This window comes from Carettochelys insculpta, chromosome 19 (assembly GCF_033958435.1).
Source record: "Carettochelys insculpta isolate YL-2023 chromosome 19, ASM3395843v1, whole genome shotgun sequence".
In the NCBI taxonomy this organism is placed as follows: Eukaryota; Metazoa; Chordata; order Testudines; family Carettochelyidae; genus Carettochelys; species Carettochelys insculpta.
Window position 1 is genome coordinate 6,851,927 of NC_134155.1, and position 24,054 is coordinate 6,875,980.

Consider the following 24,054-nt stretch of genomic DNA (forward strand, 5'->3'; position numbering starts at 1 on the left):
GTCTGGCTATGCTCTGAAGAAGTGGGTCTGGCCCACGAAAGCTCATCACCTAAGAAATTATTTTGTTAGTCTTTAAAGTGCTACTTGACTGCTTTTTGTTTTGATAGTGTATAGACTAGCTCGGCTCCCTCTCTGTTACTATTCACTGGATGAGGTGTGTGGTGGGGCCTGGCTCTGTGCTCCTTGAAGGGGTGGGGCCTCGGGTGGAAGGAAGGGGGCTGAGGCGAGGCAGCCCTCAGCACTGCTCGAGTGCACCCTGCCATGTACCCCCAAGGCAGCCCTCAATTTAAAAGGCCTGGGGCTCCAGTTGCCATAGCAGCAATGGCCAGGAACTCCGGGCCCTTTTGAAGCACCAGTCCCTGAGCAACTGTCCCTTTGGTCCCAGTCATTGGCAGGCCTATCTACATCTAACAATTAGATTGACCTAGCTACATCACGAGAGGTAAATTCATACTGCGTACTGGGGTTAGGTTCACCTAACACTTCAGATAGTTGCAGCTATAGGTCAATGTGAGAATTCTTCCCTGGGCCCAGCTCCTGCCTCTCACAGATGTGGATTAACTATATCACTGGGGAAAAAGCCACTCTGCTGTCGATGTTGAAAGCAGCTGTATGAAGCCTAACTTAGAAGAGGAAACAAGGCACTCGTGCAATTTAGAGACCTAGCCCTTTTCTGATTGGCCATGGGGCAATAGCCAATGGGGCATTCACTGCAATCTTCGCAATGAACGAAGCTGACACAATTTTGACACGATACCGCTCTGTAATTCCCTCCCACACCCTCTCTTTAAATAGAACATCCCAAGTCAAAGGTGCTCCTTACACACTGGGAATTTCCACATGGCAGTAAGGCAGCGCTTCTAAAAAGCGACTTAATGCCTGCTAACAACAACTACATTTCCAGGGAAACCACTCTACAAATCCGTGTTCAGAAAGACCTCACAAGCAAGCTGCTGGAGGCTACAGCAGTTGTCTTCCTTAAGAGACCCTTATCCCTTAGGGCCATTCTTTAGATAGACTGAAAGGAAGCAAGAATCACGGTGATAACACGATCCCTTCAGTATGTGTTAATCTGGATTTTGTTTGAAAGTCTGGAACTGACCTTGGCTTGAACTGCGTTAAAAATCTGAACGGGTGTGGACTGACTTGACCCTGTGGGTCCTTTGGGTCACAAAGCCAGGCCTGGCCTAATTCGCGTAATTCAATCCATTATTTTACAGACAAATGCAGCAGTACAGCAGAGCTTGTTAACGCAGCTCTCGCTATTGGGCTAGATCTGCAAGGACTTCCTCCCCAACGATACAGGCACGTGCCTAGTGAGTGTTTTTGCCTGAAAAAAGACTCATTAAAATCTGGATAAACACCTGAATTTTTTCTGAAAACTCCCATTGGTTATAGTTGTTTCTAAGACAGATGGAGAAAAAAACAAAACAAAAACCAAAACTCAACATCTGCTGAGAACCAGAGGTTTGGCAGTCAGGGAAAAAAATTGAGCCTGAGTGTGAATTTGATTTTTGGCATTTTGGGGCTGGGGCTAAGGAAAATGACAGCCAATTTTGCATCAGTCAATGTGGTTGTTTTTAAGCTATAAGAGTGCAAAAAAGATTTGTGGGTTTAGATAATTTCCTTTCATTTCCATGACTCAAAATGGGTTATATTAAAAAAAAGCAGTCAGAAGGAAATTTCATAAGCTTTTAGTCCCTTCTGGGTTTCTAATTCTGAAAAAAAAAAATTAGTTGAAATACTGAGGTTTATGTGGCTATTGGTTTACTAGAATTTTTTCCTACTCATATCTGTGTACTATATTGGTTTACAGCTTCTTTCACTTTATACTTAACGCTTTAATCAAATACAATAGAGGAATGGCTGTGCTGTCAATACAGGTCGAATCTCTCTCGTTCGGCTCCCTTGGGATCTGACTGGTGCCAAACTAGAGAATGTGCTGAACCATGGGAAGTCATGTTGTCTAAGAGCATTAGCAACACTTCCACTGCTGACAGGGCTCTTCGAAGACATTTGGGGGTAAATTACAGCTAAATAACTGCACAGAACACTGAGAGCCAGGACTGGTGACTGTAAACACACTTTATGGGACCACAGGAAACACGCCCACATCCACGACAAGTGCACATGTGACTAACTAAAATCATGCCAGACCATGGATGTTTCTGAACCAGAGTGCGCTGGACTAGAGATGTTCAACCTGTAGTCCAAAACACAAAGGGTCAGGCCCTTACAACTAAAGTATATCAGCATACTCAACAGGCCAAATCCTCAGCTTGTATGAGTCCTAGCTCCTACGCTGAAACCAGCAGGAGTCAGCCGAGGTGAGAGCAGAGGCTCTTCACAAAGACCTCTCTTGTGGAAGCTTCTCCAGTCTGTAAAGATTAGCAGGTCTATTTGGCCTGTGACCTCTTCAAATGCCAGGTGTCTCCGAACACAGAGAATGATTCAATGGAGACTCCACAAAAGGTCTCATCATGGAGTTTCCTGGGCTCTGCGACTCAGATCTCATGGAAGTGTAAAAGAGGTACCTGTATCCTGTACAGTCAACACTGAATATTATCTCCAGGAATAACAGCATATCAGGTTGTAACATGCATCCACTGAGATTATGTTTAAAAAATAACTTACTTTTTCACAAAAAAGAACAGAAAATGAACTTTGCCCAAAATGTTTTTACCTGGGAGTCTAAAGTTAGGCACCTAAACCCATATGTAGGCATTTACTTCGTTAGTCTGATTTTCAAAAGTGACATCCATTTATTTTGATGATAGGTACCTAATTTAAGCCATCCAGTTTGAAAAGTTTGGTGCAGCATAAATGGCTGACAGTTAAGGAGGCAACAGATCTAGTCTGGTGCTTGTAGGTGCACTTAATTAAGGCCTGGAAGGTCTGAATGTTGGTCAATATGCACCTAGTATTTGATACAGGACTACGTATGGAGCCTACACACAGCCTACTAACATCACGGGAACAATGTCACTAAAACGGGTTTGTTTAAACTTAGATTTATTCAATGACACATGCACATTTGGACAGCTATTCAAGTTCCAGTGAACAATTTTTATAACCAAATATGAGCTATTTATGACTTTTAGTCAATTTAAGTACATTTCTAAAATACATGAATAGAATAAAACTGGAGCAAGAAAGATAATTCTTCCCAAGAACAAAAAAACCCTTCTTTATTTGTAATACTCCTGGCATCAATTAATATCAGCAGGGAACAAAAGGAGGACAGCAAAGAGATGCAAAAACAAAGTAATAACGTATCAGTCCTATTCACCATCTGTCTTGTAGACAGTCCTCCAGTTTTCACTCCCATGAGGTCATTCTTCAATGCTTCCCAGTTTTGGAAATAGCAGAATCCACCAGCTGAATGGCGTATTCACTGCCAAAGTTATGTGGATGTCCTTTTTGAAACACAAAAAAGTAGGCAATGTTTGGAAAAATCACGCACTCAACCAAAAATAGTCTTAAAAGTATTTTTCCTCTGAACGGCCTCTTCCTGAACACACCAAAAAGAAACCACCGGACTGAAGAAATGAGTCTCTTCTTATCAATATTGCACAAGAAAACAATATTTTGTCAATCTATTTTAGGAAGATTTTAAGCAGAAGAGTCGTCAATATTTATTAGTGTAACGAAAACCATCCAGCACTGCAGCTAACTGGTGGATGAAATGCACATCAAAACGGGTTTAGCTGAAGCGACATTTGGTTAGCCAGTCTGAATCTCTGCTCACAGGTTTGGCTAATTTAAGGGAATCCTGTAGGGAAAAGACTTAGAGGCTGGTTTTCGTTTGTCGGGAGGGGAGATCTGTAACCATCAAAATTGCGTGGAATGCTTCCGCTGGTGGAACCAGAACTGTTACTGAGAGTCTCTATGCTTCCTTCTCGCTGAAGCTCTGAAATAGAACGAGAGAACAGGACCTGGTTAATGTTTCAGATAAAAGAACGACGGTTGCCATTAGACGGCCATTTTACTGACAAATCTGTTTATTGTACTGCTGGTCTAGTGTTGCATTCACTTGTCGTCTACCTTTTTACTGGGTGATTTGATGAAACACTCCAGAGACATCACATATATTTCTCTGCTAGGCTAATATTTCAGTCTGAATAAAAATGGAGACTTTTTAAGGCATTTAAACCTTGCGTTGCAGACATGATGTGCAATCACGTCCACTGGGATGAATATATCGACTCGTAATATATTAAGATTCAAAATTGGAGATCTGCAAGATGGAACTAAGCAGAATTAGAGAAGTCCTATGGACAAACTTCACTTAACAGGCAGAGCTGGTGGTACGATGGGATTAGAACAAGACTTCAGTTGTGACACTTGCTAAGGGTGACTGGTAGCAAAAATCACACTCAACCCACGCAACTCGACAGCCTATTGAAATAAGGGTTTTCCACAACTGTTTTGTGCTGTATGCACAGCAGAAGGCACCTTTGGGGTTTCCCAGGCAAACAGAAATAACCAACTTTCCTGTGTCGTTGTCTGCTAGGACTAATGCCTCAAAGCAAAGCAGAAAGGATCGTGGTTAGCATCCGTTTAATTTACCTCACTAAAAAGGTGCTGAAACTGTGCTGATTGCAGAGGGCTGGAAGAGCCTGTAAACAGGCCCAGGGACTGAAGGTTACCAACCCTTGGACATGATTTATTTCCCGCTGGCAATCACACACGTATTACAACCTTTCAAGCATGTCTTGCTCTTGAAACGTTAATACATTTTTTGTGTGTGTGTGGGCAGAACATCACAACTTGTTCTGAGTCTGTGGGACCCACAGGGATCCAAATGTTGGCTCAGTGGCAGTGTGCAGGCAAGGCAACTGGGCAATATCACACTCTCTAGCACTCAGCGATGGAACGCAGCTGTGATATTAGGCAGGGCCACAGGGACAGCACGAGCGGCCTCTCCCAGCCACTCAGTGACACATTAGAACAAATATTCTGGTGAGTTGCAAAGTGAGGGCCACAGCCCACACTCCATACTCTCTTTCTCCTCACCTTGTACTCAAGCTGGAAGAATGAAATAAGGGTCACGCCAGGGATGGGCAATAATTTTTGATGTGGGGGGGCGCTCCAAGATTCTGGTGAGTGATCGAGGGCTGCAGTTTTCTGTGGCAGGGGTGCGGGGTCTGGGATGAAGGTTGGGCGTGGAAGGGAGCTTGGGCTAGGGAGCTGGGGTGCAGGAGAGGGTGTGGGGTCTGAGAGGGAGTTTGGGTGAAAGAGGGCAGCGGACTAGGGTGCAGGGCCTAGTAGAGGTATGGGGGCAGGAGGGGATTCTGACAAGGAGGAGGGATGCAGGGCCAGGGAGGAAGCTGGGATGCTGGAATGGGTGGGGTGCCAGAGGCAGGCTCCGGCCAGGAGGTGCATACCTAAGCAGCTCCTGGCCAGTGGTGCTCTAAGGCAGGTTTCCCTGCCTGCCAGCAGCTCCTGACTGCCTGGCTCCCTGTGCTGTGGGAGAGGCTTCGCACGCTGCCCCTGCCCCCAGGTAAACCTCTTGCCTCCTATTGGGTGGTCTCCAGGCAATTGGAGCTGAGAAACTGTGTTGCACTGCCTCCCTCTGACCCAGCAAACTCACTCAACTCCCACTGGCCAGTTTCTGACCAATAGGAGCAGACAGATTTTGCCCTGGGCAGGGCAGCATGCAAAGCTCCCCCTCCAGTCATGGGCTGGATTAAACGGCTTGGCAGGCGAGATTGAGCCTACAGGCCTATCTTGCCTGACCCAGGTAAGACCAACAATGTGAAACCTCTAACAAGTCAGCTGTGGGAAAGAAGGGAGAGGAAAATAAATCTCACACCATTTGCTGGCCACTGACTAGTTGGTGTAATGTTGACAGGCACTCAGGGTCCTATGGTAATGGCTACAGGAGAAACGTATGGGCATGCAGATGGACAAAGTGTTTTCCCTATTGACTTCAACGGGAGCTTTTTCTAGAAGAAGGATTGGACAGGTAGCGAGTAAAGGACTACAGGGTTTGGGTGAATGATTCTAGATTTTGATTCCTGCCAAATTTTAAGGTACCTCTGCCATTTGCAGGCTTCAGCTCCCAATGGGATTCTAACTGCTTTACAAACATGACACCAGTCCCTTCATTGCACACAGACTCAGAGATAAGGACAGACATGGAAGCAGCCCCCATGACAAGCTTTGTTACTAAAACAACCCCCCCAATTCTTTTTACACAGTTGCATAGTTCCTCTTAGCATTAATATAAAGTACATGTGCACTCCTAGGGCCATTCAAATTGACACCTCGACAAGACAGATGTGGCTCATTTAGTCCTTGATCATGGAAGTAGTTTGCGGTGGAAACAGTTGCCCTGGGTTACACCAGAAAACAAGTTTGGAGGAAGCTTGTCAACCTGTAAGAAGCTGTGACCATGACTTGAGCTTCTCGTCAGCATCTTGTTAGGAAATATACAACGTACGAACTTCTTCATTTTCCCTCATATACTGACTGCCCCTTGAGCGCAGGAAGCTAAAACCAATCATTTAAATCAGAAATGAGCAGTGTATCCCACATTAATGCCATGCTGATCCTGTCTGACTCTGTGCTTTTATCTCCCCTCACACACAGCTGGCTTTGGTTAAATGTTTCATGTCAGAATTGTCACTCACACTTGCCATCACCAATAAGAGAAAACATGGGCAAGCTCCAATCCAACGTCATTAGGGCTGCTGAACTCCTTCTGAGGTTACTTTGCTCTCTCCTGCCTCTTTCGTTTTTTTTAAAAACCCTAATTGGTTTTCAGGCAAGTGCTGCATTTTCAGTAACATTAGAAAAAAAAAAAAAAAAGGGAAGAAGAGGCATTTATTTTTCCTCAGCACTGTAGATGCCCAAAGCCCAAACAAAGAGCAGCAGAATGCAAGCTTATCGGTGCAGTGCATGACTACTACAGATTCTGGCTGAGATATGCCATAACTCCAGCCTTTTTTAGTAGCAGAGGTTATATATGTGCCATTCCTCCGGGATTTACGTACGACCTTAAAGTGGGACTTTTTTTTTTTCTGAGAATCCACATCTGAAGGGTCCGATTTGCAGGGGGGCACGAAGTGTGGCACAGACCCCCTTGGAAGGCAGGAAATTTCCCCAGGGGAGGGGCAGCATGATTGGCTGCTGCATCTCAGGCTTGTCCATCTCATTAAAAATATTGAAATACTTTACTGGTTTTTATGTCTGTGTATTTGCATTTATAGCCCGATTGACGTTTTTACATACTCCATAGTTCTTTTCTTACACGTGCCAGAAGGGCTTGTTTTCCCCTTAAGAAAAAAACTGAAATTTCCATCTGGTTGAATTACATTAGATAGGCTGTGGGGGAGGGGACTGCTAATTGCAGGGATGAAATGCGGGGCTCAGCGTAAAAATCTTGCTCACCCTGTGACTCTAGTTCATGTTCCTCTCAATGTGAGGGGAAAGGGCTCAGCCCCTTGGAAATTAGGCCCCCGAGGGATGGGATGCAATGAGATGGAAGCCCTTTCCACTGCAAACCAGTACATACTCATTGGAGAAGCGCTAATTAAGAACCCTCCATACAAAAGCAAAGTGCAGCTGTACTAGAGCCAAAATCAGAATTTGGTGAAACAGCCACTTAAGCTTCCAAGGAGAAAACCCCTGAACCTCCATATTCTGTATATCCCTGTGAACGCCTGTGGTATGGACCCAGGCAGAGGGGGAAGACGCGGCTCTGTGTGCTACCATCTCCCTCCCACCCCAGCTGGGGGAACGGCAGCACAGCGGTTTGCTTCACTAGAGTTCTTTTCCCCCACTGATCCCAGAGCGGCAGGGGGCAGCGCATGACAGCAGCGGGGAGCATGGAGCTGTGTGCGTCCGTGGCAGCGGGGCACCAGATAAGTGCCCCGCCCCTACCCCTGCTCACCCATCCTCCCTCCCACCCTAGTCTGAAAAATTCCTCAATCTGGCATATCCCGTTGCCCACAGTTGCCGCACTAAAGAGGTTCAAATGTTCTATGAGTCATCATGAGCACACAAAGATCTCCTTTAGAACAATTTTCAAATCAGTCTTAAGTGTCTATGTAAATAAATTTCAACATGTCCATTAAAACCACATTTTTCCTTCACATAAATACAGTTCAGGGGGAAAAACCCTTGAAACTAGGCATTAGCGTGGGACTTCATTTATCCAAGGACAGACACACTTTTAACTGATACGTGTTTTAAAGAAAATAAAAGGCTCCTAGTCTGAGACTGTTTTACTCTCTCAAAAATTAGATGTTCATGACTGAACCAGGGAAAAATGTTAAATGGGGATTTCCCTTTTTCATCATTTTAAAATGGACTTTTAGACAAATACTAAGAAATTAAACCCAAAACTCCTGTAAGTGATGTTCAGGGTGTGACCCAAGCCAAGGAAAGCCAGTGAATTGGGGGAGATTTCCCAGGGCACAGCTGGGAACTGGGTGCTTTTGCACCTTTGAAGAACTTCTCCCCTAAAGTTCTGTTTTGATCTATTCTGCTGACACAGCCGGGGCAGGGAGGTGTAAATGCAGCACACAGCTCAGACAGGCACAGACCTCAAAAGTGACATCATGCTGGGGGCGAGCTTTGCTAGGTTGCCAATTCAAAAGCAGCCCAAGTTGGTGGTGCCGGGAGATCTCCATTATCCTGTGGCCCATGTGAAGCATGGTTAGCAATCATGGTTAAATAAAAACCATCCACTTTCACAGGCGGGCCTAGCTGGCAATTTCAGCAGGAAGCTGAAGCACTGAAGGGGTGTGAGCCTATATGCTGAAGCCAGAGGATCGTGAGTGGATAGGGAGTCAGGAGACCTAGGGTCTATTTTTTACCCAGCCACTGCCTTCCTATGTGACGCTGGTCAAGTCTCAGGCCTTGTCTACACTAGGAAATAAAGCTGGTATATGTCACAAGTGTGGGGGGGTTCACTAGGCCCTGTACCTCATCTGCAGCCAGCCTCATCTGCAGACACTTATTCAGCAGCAGAGAGGCCTGGAGGAGGTTCCTGAGCCAGGGCCTTGGCCCTCCTTCCTCCCTCTCCAGCCAGACCACACTGTCCCACTCAATAGCCCAGCTCCAATTCAAACCAGCCAGGCCCCTCCTCCCTCCTGTGTCTTGCTTCCCAGGCAGGAAAGGTGTCACTCGTCTGCCGGAGTTACAAATGACAAAGGAGGTCCACTGTGTACGTGGGAGAAGTTAACCCACTGAAACTCCAATCACCAACTATGCCCTGGTGCTGTGCCTAGGGAAACTGAGGCACACACTTCAGGTTACTACAGGACAGTAGGAAACACATGCATCCGAACCCAGAGAATAAAATCCTCGCACACCCCACTTTGTCATGGAATAGCAATGCTGGTTAGAGGTGTGAAAAATCCACCCCCTGAGAGATGCAATTAAACCAACCTAACACCACGTGACCACGGCGTTAGGTCAAAGGATGACCTCTCAGGCAGCGGGTCCGAAAGCCACCACAGGCTCTGGAGCAAGGTGGGAAAGGGGCCCAGGTCTGTGCCCTGGAAGGGGCAGGGCCAAGGGCAGAAGGGCATCTGCTGTCAGCACAAGTAATGTTTTCACTGAAAAAGTACTACAGCTGTGCTGTTGCATAGCCAGAGTTGGAAGAGCACAGTTGGTGCCTGGGCTGGGATTGTTCTGTGGATAAACAGAGGTCTAAGTTCAACTCACAACTAAACCCAAAACTAAAGTCCGCCTGCAAAAGGAAGAGGGCAGAAGGGCAGATGGCCTTCTGTTGGCTGTGTGAGGTCACAAGCTTACATTGCTCAAACCCTGGGAGACGTAGCTGTCACGGGTGTGATTCTGTTGGCTTGCACAGATTTATGCCAGCAATGAACTTCGTCTCAAAGATTTATGCCAAGAAATGAACTTGGTTCATTTCTGCAGGTATCTACTGCCAAGACGTATTAACTTCCTTAAATGTAGCAGTAAAACAACTTCTTATGATGCACTTGAATGGCCCTGTACATTAGCCAACAAACTGGGTCTCACATAAAACACATCCTGTCTGAGAGATTTGCTGGCTATTTGCGATAACTTCAGTTTGCTCCTGTTGAGGTAAAAAAGCCAGGGCTGAGACTTCAGGTTCTACAAAATGGAGAGAAGGAAGATGGGAACCCCCACGAGTTACTTATGAGGTTGAAATAGCTCAGGATATGCTCATCTCCTAGCATTTTGATAGCTCAGTGGTTAGCGCATGGGCCATCTTAACCCAGGGTTGCGAGTTCAATCCTTGAGGGGGCCCTTAAAGGTTCTGGGTTAGATTTAAAAATAAATAAATAAATAAATAAAAAACAATCGGTCAGGGATGGTGGTAGGTCATGCTGTGAGTGCAGGAGAATGACCTCTTGAGGTCCCTTCCAGCTCCATGAGATATGTATGTATATGTATACACCATCAAGGAAATGAAACTGTGAGAAGACCGGCACTTGCATGATTCCCGCCTCACAAATGGCTCCCTGAGGCATTAAACAGCTTGTGAAAAACAAACACAAATACAAACAAACAGCAATACTGGAACATAAATATTAGAACACACTCATGTCCGGAGAGGACATGACTCACAAAGTTCTGATTGGCCTTAAGAAAAAAAGGTGGGGGGGGGGCAGAAACATCAGCTGAGCTGATGAGGACGACAGCCAGTTCAGGGGAGCTCAGCACAGCCCTCCCCTCACTTCTGACGCTCGCTGTCATGGCCACCAGCAGAGTAAATGGGAACCACAGGATAAGAGCTTCGGGGCACATGTGAGCTGAACTGTACCAAGAGAAACGACAAAAAATCTCATCTCCAGAGCTACACAGCCACCAGAGTGCAAAGGGCTGATCGAGCTCGAAGAACAAGAGAAGAAAGACATAAATGTCAACAAAAACAACGAGGAGTCCTGTGGCAACTTAAAGACAAACAGGTTTACTTGGGCATTAGCTTTCATGGGCTAAAACTCACACAAAAGGTGTTGCCCAAATAAATCTACTAGCCTTTAAGAGGCCACAGGACTCCTCAATGTTTTTGTGGCTACAGATTAACATGGCTACCCCTCTGAGAAACGTCAACAGTTACTCTCTATCAGCTAATACCTCCTTTGCTGAGGCCTTGGGAGGCTGAGGAACTGGTTCCCAGCTCTTCTCCTGTGCAAATCAGGATTATGTTCCTCTGAAATCAGTAAGTCCTGCTAGTGTAGAACAGACCAGGATGACGACCAATATTTCCCACCACAGAAGGAGAGAGAGAATTAGATTCTCCTGGAAAAAAGTCTACAGGACTGAAGAGGCATAAGTCTAAATGCTCCAGGAAGCCACGTTCCTCATGGCTAGAACAGGGATGGGAGATTTATTTCATTGTAAAACTTCAGAGAAGAACCGTATCATATTTCCTCATGCTGAGTTAAAAAGATCAGCAAATTCCCACCGCTCCTTATACAGCTATCTCTGCAGCCACTCAAGACTTGCAAAACCAAAACGCTGACAGCAAGATTCGGACCTGCAGAACAAGACACACTGACATGGCAGATATTTTCCCAGATTTGACACTGACTAACACACACAGTGGCATGAGGTGGAAAGCCTGTATACCGCCCCCCGACCAGGTATTTGTTTGGTCAGTGGTCATTTATAACAGATTATCTGTTCCTAGGAAAAGCCAGCTGATGCTCATAAAGGACTATTCACAGATGAATAAATCCCTCGGCTCCTCACCTCACTTTATACTGATGCTGAGAGGCAGGGCGGACAACAGATGGTGCCAGACCTGTTTGGAGGAGTGGCTTGGCTCTGGGCACCATGGAAAGGGCGGAGCCTTAAGTGGAAGGGGCGGAGATAGAGACCAGACCATGCCCCCAACAGCCTCCAGCACTGCTTGGATTGTGCTAAAGGCGGGTCAGACAGCAATTTAAAGGGCCCCAGATTCCAACTGCTGCCGGAATAGTAGCAGCCTGGAGCCCTGGACCCTTTTAAATCAGCAGACCCCAGGGCCACTGCCCCCTTTGCCTGGTCACTTGTGTTGAGGTCTCTTTCTGTTTTCACTCTGGCCAGGCTTTTCAAAGTGAGAGAGGGTTTAGGAAAAGTCTGGTTCTGGATGCTCAATTTCAGACACATTCAGAGGGCCTGACTTCCGAAGGGTGAGGGCCCCAGTGCTTTCTGGAGATTAGGGCCCTTCAGGGAGTCACATGTTGGATGACATCTTGGCCTCTAGTCCACAAGTAAATGAAATGAGCTCCCCACTCTCATTTATATATAGGCTGCCTCTATTAGGGCCCAGGCCAGCAAGGGGTTACAGGCATTCCCTTAGTGTTTGGTTCACATCCATGTTCATGTATATACAGAGATAACAGCACGGTAATGGGTGCCTCAGAGAGGCATGTCATTACAATAATGATCTTCTGGTGGCCTTTAACTGCCTCTGTAAAATCCCCTGGATCCACCGGTTGTACGCCATCAACAACCAAGACCGGTGGAAACTGACTCACCAACTTCCTGCTGAAGAAGAAATCAGGAAGAGAAGATGGCGATGGACTGGACATCCCCTCAGAAAGCCACCCACCAACATCACAAGGTGAGCCCTAAGTTGGAACCCACAAAGAAAAAGGAAAAGAGGACGCCCAAGAAACACCAGGCGTAGACACCTGAAGGTAGACACTGAAAGGATGGGATACACCTGTTAGAAATGGAAAAGATCGCCCAGGTTACGGGACACTGGTGAATGGTCGTCAGTGGCCTATGCTCCAAGATCTAGGAGTAGAAGAGGCTTGCTTGGCTTGGCCTCTGAAGGTATCTGTTTTGTTCACCAGTCCCCTGCCACTCGTGTTGTCGCTCTGCTGAATCAGCCGGGTTAAACTGGGGACTAGGCCTAAGAGCTGTGGAATGCTTAGCGAGAGGACAACCACTGAGCCCATCTGCCAGCTGCAGCGAGTGAGTGGCTCACATTGAGGCACCAGGGCCTGTCTCCTCTGTGCTTAGCAACCTACACCTGATTAACGGAGCAATGGGAACTCAAATGCACGGCTCTGACTGGTCCAGTAACTATTTTCCCTCACCGTCCGTTGTCACCCTCTGCCAAAGGCTGAAAACTGCATCCACGATACGTTTCCCTCAGCACATACGGTCACACTGCAGGCTGTTGCATTAGTAAGCTACCCGAGAGAAACTGGTACTACCTCCTCTTTCCCATTAACGCTTAGCTCCAGTTATCAAACACCCTGCCTGAGCCTACCCTGCAGTCCCATCTGTCTGCAGAAACAATCCTCTGCTTTTATTAAGCTTTGCAACCAATGGGGGTTGAAGGAAGGGGAAATGGCCCTGTCCTTAGGTAAGTGTCAGAGCAGAACAAGCGTCGTCAGGCACCAGTCCAAGCCAGGTTGCTGTACACTGAAAAGCTTCAGGAACTGTCAGAAGATGCTAGCAACTCCAGAAAGCCCTGCCAAGCCTAAATGTGAAGCCATTTTATATGGCACATTAATTTGATGCCTGGAGAAAATCTATATAGCCCCCTTTTGCCCGGAACACTCATAAATTATGCTGCCTTTCTTATTTGTGCTCTCTGTAGTGGTCCACTTGAAGCCCCGGTATCTCCTTTATGTCTACTCAAAAATCTCATCTCTAGTGCATTATTTCTCCTAATGGTTTTTCCTTTCTCTCTGTTTGACATCCCCTACAGCAGGCTGTTAAGCAGTTTTCAGAATACCCTGAAAAATCATTTGCTGGAAGAGCTGACCCTTTAGTCTACCTTACTGAGAATTGCACAGACTCCTGTACGGCATGGCAGAGATGCAGCCCAGATAAATGATACAATGCCAGCCAGCCTGATGTGTCAGGGTAGTGGGGAAGTAGTCGCAAGTCTGAATACAAGAATTATTCTTCATCATCTCAAGCTGTCACAACACATTAAACTCAAGCCCTCTGCTTGCTGGAGGAGTGACCCTGGACTGAATGGAAGAGTGCTCGGGGAAAGAACTAATTGTAGCCTCTTTTCACACGTCAGTCACTTTTCACAGAACCAAACCTTTCAAGCTCAACTAATGCCAAGTTCCCTTTTTCTTCTTCTGTCCTGAATATTTTTGAGTTACAGAAAGGGCGTCTTTAAAGGAACAAGGTCTCCGGCAAGAGTTTGTGTTGTTGGGGGAAGAGAGGTTAGTGCAAGAATTAGTGTATACCAGAAAGTCTACTGGACAGCAGAAGAGTCATTAGAAATTACTCAACTGATAGGAAAGCAAGGCTGGGGTCTGGTGCATTACAACTAAGCTTTGAAGCTCTGGGTTCCAGTTCTGTCATTCACTAAGGCTTGGTCTACACCTGGACAGAAAGTTCATCCCAGATGCACAATTCTAGCTACACTATTAGAGTACCTAGAATCAGCGTACTAGGACTGACTTCTCGCCCCTGCGTAGATCGGGGCTCTTCACACTGATGTCCCTTGCTCCATGCAATAGTTGACAGGGTTGACAGCTGAGAGACTGATTTAGCTGTCTTCACAGATTCAGCAGAATCGATCCCCAGAAGATCAATTGCTGCGCACTGCCCCCTGCTCCCCGTAAGTATAGACATACCCTGAGATAATTTCTCAGGGTCCTTTATGAGCCAAAGCTAAGTGAAAAGTGCTCAGAAGCCCAGGAATTTACTCACTGGCTTTTTGCAAAATTTGAATGCAAAACCGGTATCTGATCTTACCCTGGGATAAGAGAAATAAGTTTAGATAGGATGACCAAAGCAAAAGGGAAATAGGGGGAGGGAAGGGGTGGCTCCTCCAAGCCTTGGGGAGCCGTGAAGGAGGCAGCAGCAACCAGTGATCCCCCAGAGCCCTGGGAAAGCGGCAGCTCTGGCGCACCCTGGGAGCCCAGGGAAACAGCAGCTGCCCACGCTCCCCTAACCTCCCGGAAGCTGGGGGACAGGGCAAATACGGGACAATTCATCACTTTAAAAAAAATTTGGTGACATCTTTTTGGCATCCCAAATACAGGACCATCCCGCCCAATATGGGACATATGGTCACCCGAACTTTAGATGACACTTCTTGGGGAATACAGGCAACTCTTCTGTGTATGTTCTCTGGATGAGACTACCCAAGTATTCGACAGTAGGAATGCTCCTGTTACTGATCTAGATTGTAAAGTCTTTGGGGCAGGGCAGGGGAGTTGACAGCCTGCGCAGGTCCCTGGACAAAGTCGAGGGGGAGCTGACTTTGGGCTCCTGGTAGGGGCGGGGCTTCAGGTGGAAGGGGCGGGGCCAGAACAGCCAGCTCTTCACACCGCCAGGAGTGTGGCATATCCCTCTCCAGCTCTCTCAGAGGCTCTGAGCGCAAAGCGTAGCACTTGGTGGCGATTTAAATGGCTTGTGCTCCAGCTGCAGCAGTAGTGGTGGTGGCAACTGAGATCCCTGGGGCAACCATCTCCCTTTCCTTTCCCCTCTTCCCCCATCTGCGGGCCTGGGGCAGGGACAGTTTTAATCCATGCTTGTGCAGTGTTTGTCACAATGGGTCACCTACGTCTGAATTCAAAGCGCTGTTGATGACAAACAATAAATAGTAATTAGGCGACTTCTGCCATCTGGGTTCATACGTCTAAAAAAGCCCCATGGATAATGTAGGGTAAAAGGCAGTTTATATTAACACAGCGGAAGTCTTGAAGACCAGCTTTTGCAGATGTTTATGAACAACATGCTTCTTCCTAACACAAGGATTAGTAAAGCATTTGTACTGTAACGTTGCTACAATTACTAAAGGGGAAACATTCCCTTAAGAGAACTTTCCCGAAGCCTCACAGACCAGCATCTGTTCTCATTTACAGGGTTAGCTACTTGCAGGGGATGGCCAGGCATAAGTAAGGGGGTGTAAATTCCACCTCCCTGAGAAATACTCACGCTAGCTCTGGCTGAACCAGTGTGCTAAAAACAGAAGTGGCGTAACCCAAAGAGAAGTCAGTTCAAGAAGGAAGATATGTCCCCGAAGAGCTCCAGCCGTTCATGTTACCAGAACTACAGTTCTGGTGTTAGTAGCACGTACGGCTCCTCAATCTGGAGATCACAGGGCTTGTGTCACTTCTGTGTTTATATAGCTGCCACACAGTCAGATGGTGGGCACATTCTTTTTTTCAGATCTATTTGAGCTATTTTGTGTTAAATTCATCAGCAGTTAAGGAAAGGAGGATGTTTCTCATCAGATTATAAAGCTTAAAAGGAGTAAAACTTGTAGCCTTCTCAGGTGTTAAGATTTTTTCTTACTGCAAGGAAACTGGCAGCATCCAGGAGCACCATGGCTCTCTATTAGACAGAATGAGAACTACTGAAATTTATGTCAGAGGCCTGACAACCATTAATGAAGATTCTCTTTGAGCTCAAGTTGGAGAAGCAGGACCAGAGTGTGACTAGCCATATCTGCTTGAAAGAAGTTCCAGGTGGTTGCAGCATGTGCAAAGATCTCCTAAGCACTAAAGGTTGTAGCAATTTTTTATCAGTCTGTAATGCCAACAGACCTGGGCTGCTGACCCCAGGGATAGAACCTGCAAGCATAGGGTCTAAAGCCCTGCACTCTACCACGTGAGCTAGAGGCCAAGCAGCTCTCAGTGGAGGCTATAGAGCAGAGACCTCACTCACCCCAGATGAGGTCTCGGTGCCTCTGGGTACAAGAAGTCCTTTGAGAAAATGTACTTCAGATAACTTTGAAATGCAGAGATCTGATACGCGAATATTGAAATTCGAACACAGTATTGAATCTGTTTCACGCAATTCCAACAAGAGAGATGCAGAGACCAGGAGAAGCTGCGACATTATATTTGCAAAGTAGAAAAGACTTGTAAATACTGCTTAGGAAACTGGAAATCAGTGGCCTATGCAAAATGCTAGTGACTGTTGAATTAGCTTACAACTCAATGTTGAATCCATACAGAATTATCTATAATGTAAGGCATTGGAGATGAAAGCTGGTGTGTCAGGAAAAATGTGGTCAGGTTTAACAAGTCGGATGAGGAAATCTGGAAGACAACATGTAACTCAAAGGCTGAAGACAGAATCTTTTGAACATCCAAAATCCCCTCAGATTGTGCAATTATTACGTAGTACATTACTTTAATGCTGAAATGCCAAATGAGTAACACTTACAGAACACAAGAGGACATCTGAACTTACATAAATGCTTGGATGAGATTGCTGGACAAGAACAAAACATTTTCATGTGTGGCCCTTTAATATATTTACAGGGAGCGTGTTGTGTTTTCTTTAAAAAGAAAAACATAGAAAACCCCCAACAAGCAGGTACATAAACAGTAAGATACCCAAATCTTTGGCATACAGCCAGACTCAACTCTCAACATTTTATGGAAGGTTAAAAGTGCACCAGATAAAGAACTAAGCACTTAGAGAGACAATACTCTTCATTAGAGGCACTTTCATGATGACTGTAACATTTTAAAAAATAATCTCAGGTTTCATACAGCTGTATATTTTTATAAAGAGATTTAGGATGTTTTGGTACATAAATGGCATTTTCAAAAGAGAAGTTGCCCATTTTAGCATGTATGTGACGTTTCAAAATCTAATCTCAAGGTTATAGAAAACAGATTTCTGCAGCCGAAGGACAGAGTGTGAAATGTACCGTTTATGAAAGATTTCCAGAACCGTGTGTTCTTTTTTTTCCCCCCTGTAAATGAAGAAGTTGATGTAATTGTTTTGATTTAAGAGGAGTGGAAAAAAAAAACCCAAAATCCTGTACTTCAAAGTTACAAAATGCTGCTTCTAAAAGCATCTCAACTAGTTTCAGATCTTGATATCTACAATGTACCGTCATATTTAATGTGTTTTCCTGTTGCAAGCCAGTGTGCATATATGTTTTTAATGTATTGAAGCAATATTATCTTTTATCTTCAATTACACAAGCATCCAGTCTGTGTATCTGAGACCAAAAATGTTTAAAGAGAAAATGCTATATTAAAATTACCAGTTCCGCTCTCTTGCTCCCAGGGTTGTGGAAGTGCCTCTGATGGTTCATCAGTGACCCTTCTCCCAGACATGGACTCTGCCAGGGAGATTCCCAACTCTTAACAACTCCATGCTATTAAAAAAAACTTTGTCCCATGACTTTACTGGAAGCAGACCTCCAGGTTCCCTGGCCGTGCTCAAGAGCCTTTGCGGAAACACCACTTTCCCCTCAACTTGGGGCCCAAAGCATTTCTATTCCATATAATCCTCATAGTTAAAAGCACCGAGCACCCTCAGTCCTCACCAAAGTCAAGAAGGGCTGAAAATACTTCGCCCCTTGTGCGACTGGGACCCTGTGTCCTCCAGGAATACCACAGCTTGTCCTATTTTCCTCTGACCACAGCAGCTCGTGTCAATCAAGGGGTGGGAAGACGAACACGGCCTGCTACTCCATCCCCACCTCTGCAGTCCTAGGAAACAATCTGACCATGGAAAAAGCTTCTTGAATGTCAACATAATAAATATGGAGATTACCTCACAGTCTGGGCATCATTTCACTGATACGCTGAACAAGAGAGTTCAGACATGCCCAAACCTCAAAACCATAGCAATTTCTTTCATGTCTAAGACCTGCTTCTCCCCTGCCCCCAGATAATTGGATTCCCTGACTATCCTAATTTAGAAAAAGACAAAGCTGCGTAACTCTGGAGACGGGCATGTCGTGCTGTTACAGCTTTGTTTTCTCTGTGTCCGTGGGCTAGAGAAAATTGCGCACCTCTGCCAAAAACACACCTCGACAATGCATTTGGGTGCATCACACAGCAAACGCGTCCTGGTACAGATTCTACTTACAGAAGAGCTGTGATCCAGTGACCATTCTGGACCATTTGGGACAGCTACAGGAGGAGTCGCTGCTGGTCTCCTGAACAGGTAGAGGATGCCACGGTGGAGAAAGCGCCAACGAGCCTGACTCTGGCTTTGATGTGGAGAAGCGGACCAACAGTTTGAGGCCAGCTAAGCATCAGGCGAAACTCAGCATCGTTCCTTTGAAGTCAATGGAGTCACAACAGCTGAAGATCCAGCTGCCCTTGGTGCTTATTTAAACTATCTTAGCTCCTTGAATCCAAAAAATGAAGGCAGACATCCCCTGGGAGGAAAGGGGTTGTTTTTTAATGGTATTTCCACCACTGTGGTTCAGGCCCATCCAGGAACAGAAAGTTCAGAAAACCCCAGGTGTGTAGCCAAGCATTGCAAAGAACCTCCAAAGGGACTCCGCTTGGATTGGTTATAAAGAGGCTCCAAGAGGGCTGGGCAGCAGAGCCAACAGCCTTCCTGGGACCTTGGACAAGGTGGGAAGAGGGTGGCTTCGTGGTCTCAGAAGGAGCAGGGCGTTGGGTGGAAGGGGCAGGGCCAGGGCAGCTGGCCCTCAGCACTACCTGAAGCACACCCACTCCCCAGCCCTTAGAGTCGCCTACTGTGAATGCACCAGCGCCAATTTAAAGGGTCCAGAGCTCTGGCTGCTGTCACTGCCTTTGAATCACTGGGTCCTGGGGCAACTGCCATCTTTGCCCCCCACCCCCACCAGCAGGCCTGGGGCTGGGAGGCTGGCGCTTATGCACATACTCTGTCCAAACAAGTTTCCCCATTGCTAGAAAGTCGAGATGAATCCCTGGGGTCCGGGGCAGGAGGAAATGATAGAAGAAGAATAAACCCATCTCATCCGCTGTGTCAGCAGCTCAACGTTTTAAAAACGAGTCCATTTGCTCCAAATTAGATTTAACAGTGTTGCTTTAAGCAGCTGAATTTCTCAACACAGGCCTGAGTTTCAGAAATACCCTTTCACTTTTGGGGGCCCAGAAATAATTGCACCCCATGGATTCAGTTATTTTTAGGCACAAAGTCAAAAGCTGGCTTAGGACTGTTTTAAAACAAAAATTACAGGTTGCGGCGTGTCTGACCCAAATAACACCGAAGTCTGGCCTTGGAAATACATGTGCAAAGGAGCTTTGACAGCAGCTATCTCTGCAGGCATCATGCGGCCCTCTGTTCTGCCCAGCATATTCATACTGTTTGAACCTCTCTAGAAAAGTACCCTCCGGACCTGACCAGCGCCGAACCAGAGAATTTGTGGAACCACAAGAAGTCAATATCATTTAGAACATTACCAACACTTCCACTGCTTCCTGGGCACTTAGAAGACATTTAGGGGTAAATTAGAGATAAATCCAGTATTGTCTGAGCCGTGCAGGCTCTGCTTTCACCCGCCTGAGACAAAGGGTCTTCAAGAACCTGGACATCTATCCCAAGACAAAGCTCCTTGTATACTGTGCAGTGGTTGTTCCAATGCTACTGTACATGTGAAACCTGGACAACATTCAAGTGTCATTTGAACGCACTTGACCAATATCATCAACGCTGCCTCAGGAGAATTCTAAATATCGCTGGGGAGGACAGGTGCACGAACATTAGTGTCCTGGAAGAGTCAACATGACCAGCACTGAAATCATTATCATTCCCCACCAACTTCGCTGGACTGATCACATGGTTTGGATGTCTGATCAGAGCCTCCCCAAACAGATTCGGTTTTCCAAGTTAGAGGAAGGACAGAGGAGCGTTGGGGGCCAGCAGAAGTGATATAAGGAAATGCTGAAGGCACACATGGAAAAGTGCAGCATCAGTATCGACACTTGGGAGAACCTTGCCCCAAAGTGTCCCCAGTGGAGAACGGTAATCTGTGAGGGGGTGGCACAATTTGAGAGGTCCCACTGCAGTGCAGATGAGGAGTGGTGGAGAAGAAGAAAAGAACATCAAAAACTGCTCCGCAGGCCCTCCCACAGCTATCAACACCTGTCCCTTCTGTGATATGATCTGTGGCTCCAGAACTGGGCTGATCAGCCATCAACAGACTCACAAATAGGAGAGTGCCCTGAAGACGTCCTACCTGTTATCCAGTGACCGCCAAGAGGAAGGGGAGCTAGTAACAGCACAGCACACTGACAGCCAGGGCTGGTGGTTCTGGACAAACTTTATGGGACCCCAGGAAACTTGGCCACACCCATGATAAGCGGACATCTGGCTAACTAAAATCCATGCCGGACCACAGATGTTGCCGGACTAGAGAGTGCCAGACAAAACAGGTTCAACCTGTATTAGTTCTTGTGAAAGTAAAAGGCAGCTGCCAGCTGCTTAAAATAAGGATCCATTTATTAGAAAATCTTATTTTAAAATAATTAAAATATTGATTTTAACGCATTAGGCTTTTTTTTAAAAAAAGATACACATTTTAAAACATTGCCAAATGTGTGGCGTGGCCTGCAGACTGAACAAGCATGCGGCTGAGTGAAAATAACTCTTGCCTGAAGTTTAGAGGAGTTAATGCCAGACCAGGGAATTCTATATAAACAGAGTCCCTATGTGAAGGTCTCCCGACCAGGCCACGCACAAAGTGTTCTGGCAGTGGAAAAAGGAAGCTGTAGGGTGTGTTGTTTTGTTTGGGACAGCAAAAGGGAACAAGGAGCATTTCAGCATGGGACTCTGTGAGACTTCCTACTCTGCACATGGGAGAAAGCAGCTTCTGGATTCTGCACTAGGCCTGAGAGCTTGCAGGCTTTGCACGAGCTATAAGGCTGGCTAGGAGGCTACCACCTCTCTCTCTCTCTCCAAACAGCTACCCATCTCTTAGGGTACATCTACACTCACCGGGAGATCAATCCAGTCTGGATTGATCTTCTGGGGTTCAATTTTGTGCACTTAGGGGGGATGTTCCAAATCGAGTGATCAGGTCCTGATAGTTGACCCTGGTTCTCCTCTTTATCACAGGAGTAAGGGAGGTTGATAGGAGAGTTTCTCTCATCGACCTTCCTTAGTGAGGGGCAGCAAGATACATCAATCGTAGATATGTGGATTCCAGTTACACAATTGCCATAGCTGGAATCACATATCTAGGATCTACCTGCAGGTCTGCCATACACCTGCTCTTATTGGCTACGTCTACACGTGCACGCTATATCGAAATAGCTTATTTCGATGTAGCGACATCGAAATAAGCTATTTCGATGAATAACAGCTACACGTCCTCCAGGGCTGGCAACGTCAACGTTCAGCTTCGACGTTGGGCAGCACCACATTGAAATAGGCGCTGCGAGGGAATGTCTACACGCCAAAGTAGCACACATCGAAATAAGGGTGCCAGGAACAGCTGCAGACAGGGTCACAGGGCGGACTCAACAGCAAGCCGCTCCCCTAAAGGGCCCCTCCCAGACACAGTTGCACTAAACACCACAAGATGCACAGAGCCGACAACTGGTTGCAGACCCTGTGCATGCAGCATGGATCCCCAGCTGCCGCAGCGGCAGCCAGAAGCCCTGGGCTAAGGGCTGCTGCACACGGTGACCACAGAGCCCCACAGGGGCTGGAGAGAGAGCGTCTCTCAACCCCTCAGCTGATGGCCGCCATGGCAGACCCCGCTATTTCGATGTTGTGGGACGCGGATCGGCTACACGTGCCCTACTTCGACGTTCAACTTCGAAGTAGGGCGCTATTCCCATCTCCTCATGGGGTTAGCGACTTCGACGTCTCGCCGCCTGACGTCGATTTCAACTTCGAAATAGCGCCCAACATGTGTAGCCGTGACGGGAGCTATTTCGAAGTTGGCGCCACTACTTCGAAGTAGCGTGCATGTGTAGACACGGCCATTCTCTGCTAGATTAGAGCTCTGTAATGTACTCTGCTTTCATTGTTCCCCAGGACGTCTTTTCATACCTTCCCGCCATATGCCACCCTGGAGCGTTTGGGCCCAGCAGGGCGAGTGCACATCCTCGTGACATGGATGGAGCAGTTGCTAATTCTGTGTGCTCTCCATCAGCAGCCTGCTGGGAGCACGCCTCCCGCCGCTAGCTTTCCTAGACAACATGCTGGCAGGAACTGCTGTAGGTGCCGTGTCCCATTGCCAGTGGCCCTTTCAAGGCCACAGCATAGTCTTCAGCATGAGACTCAATGTCTAACTGCTGGGCAGATCTTGAAAACCCTTACTGAACAACAGCGCTGCTGATAATCCATTAGCTCTGGTAGTGCTCCTGGGAGAAGGGCTAACACGCTTTTCAAGGCAAAATAATACAAACTACTTCCTAGGAGGAAACAGAGCTTTCTAACCAGCGTGTGTTTCCAAACGCTGCTGTGCCAATGGCAGCGAAGGGATTTCTGTGGATGTTCTAAAACACCCAGTCCAGCCAATTCTTGATGCTGAGTTAGAGTCACATGGCAGCTACATTTGCTGGAAATCCTAGGCCTCTGATTAGCAGGGTTTGGGAAATCCCACGCACTGAACTAGGAATGCACTCGCTGAGGGGGCCTTCTCCAAGTTTTCTGGAACTGAAATTGCTGTAATATTCTCCTGGCTTGTCAGTGTGTAAAGCAGCACTGACAAAAAGGCAGCCAGTAGGGTTGAACGGCTACACATCGAGGCCTGAGACAAGGCCCACTGAGGACAATGGGAGATTTTCAGAAAATGTAAAGGGTTTTGGATCAGGCACTTTGGCTCGCAGACAGCCACCGTGAGCCCAAGGGCCAGGTTTGAGGGGGGCCTGCTCCACGCCCCGCAGAAGGGGCAGAGCCTTGGGTGACTCTTCCAGCATGGTGGCCGTTTCCGGTGTTTCAATGGGCTGGGAGTTCAAGGCCCCTCTGAAATTCCAGACCCTTGTGCAGTTGTCCCCGTGCACTTCCTTCCTCCCTTCCCGCCATCAGAGGGGCTGCTGGCTCCAACAAGGTCAATGACAAAACTCCCCTAGGGTTCCAACTGGGGCACAATTTCACCCATTCTCTAGTCTAGCAGCTGTGAACAACTGTTGTAAAATGTCTATCCGCTTAGTTCTATCAGCAGAGGAAAACCAGCTCCCTCTCTCCTGGGACGCACGGTACGAAAAGCAACATAACCACACGGAGGCTTTGTAATTCGTGAGCAAAAAGTACCACGGGTAACCAGTGTGCCCTCGAATTCTTCCCACCCCCCAAGCAGAATGAATTTTGTTACATGCGCTGGTGTGGTGACAACGTGTGATGTGGAGGTGACGTGAAACACATTGCATTTGTATTGGTGCACACAACAAAAGACATGTGGCGGAGGCGGGGCCAAGAGTTCTGCGTGTGGGC

General features: G+C 46.9%; 1 protein-coding gene across 9 annotated transcripts in view; it reads right to left on the reverse strand.

Annotated features, from left to right (window-relative positions):
- Positions 1 to 2,949: 2,949 nt before the first annotated feature.
- BCAS3 (BCAS3 microtubule associated cell migration factor) overlaps positions 2,950 to 24,054 on the reverse strand; it is a 548,857-nt gene continuing 527,752 nt past the window's right edge. For 8 of the 9 annotated variants that reach the window (XM_075013784.1, XM_075013782.1, XM_075013780.1 and 5 more), the window contains one exon: positions 2,950 to 3,910. In XM_075013784.1, coding sequence (XP_074869885.1) covers positions 3,762 to 3,910 — 149 coding nt within the window. In that variant the 3' untranslated portion in view covers positions 2,950 to 3,761. The remainder of the gene's footprint in view (positions 3,911 to 24,054) is intronic. The other variant, XM_075013787.1, reaches the window with a different exon arrangement.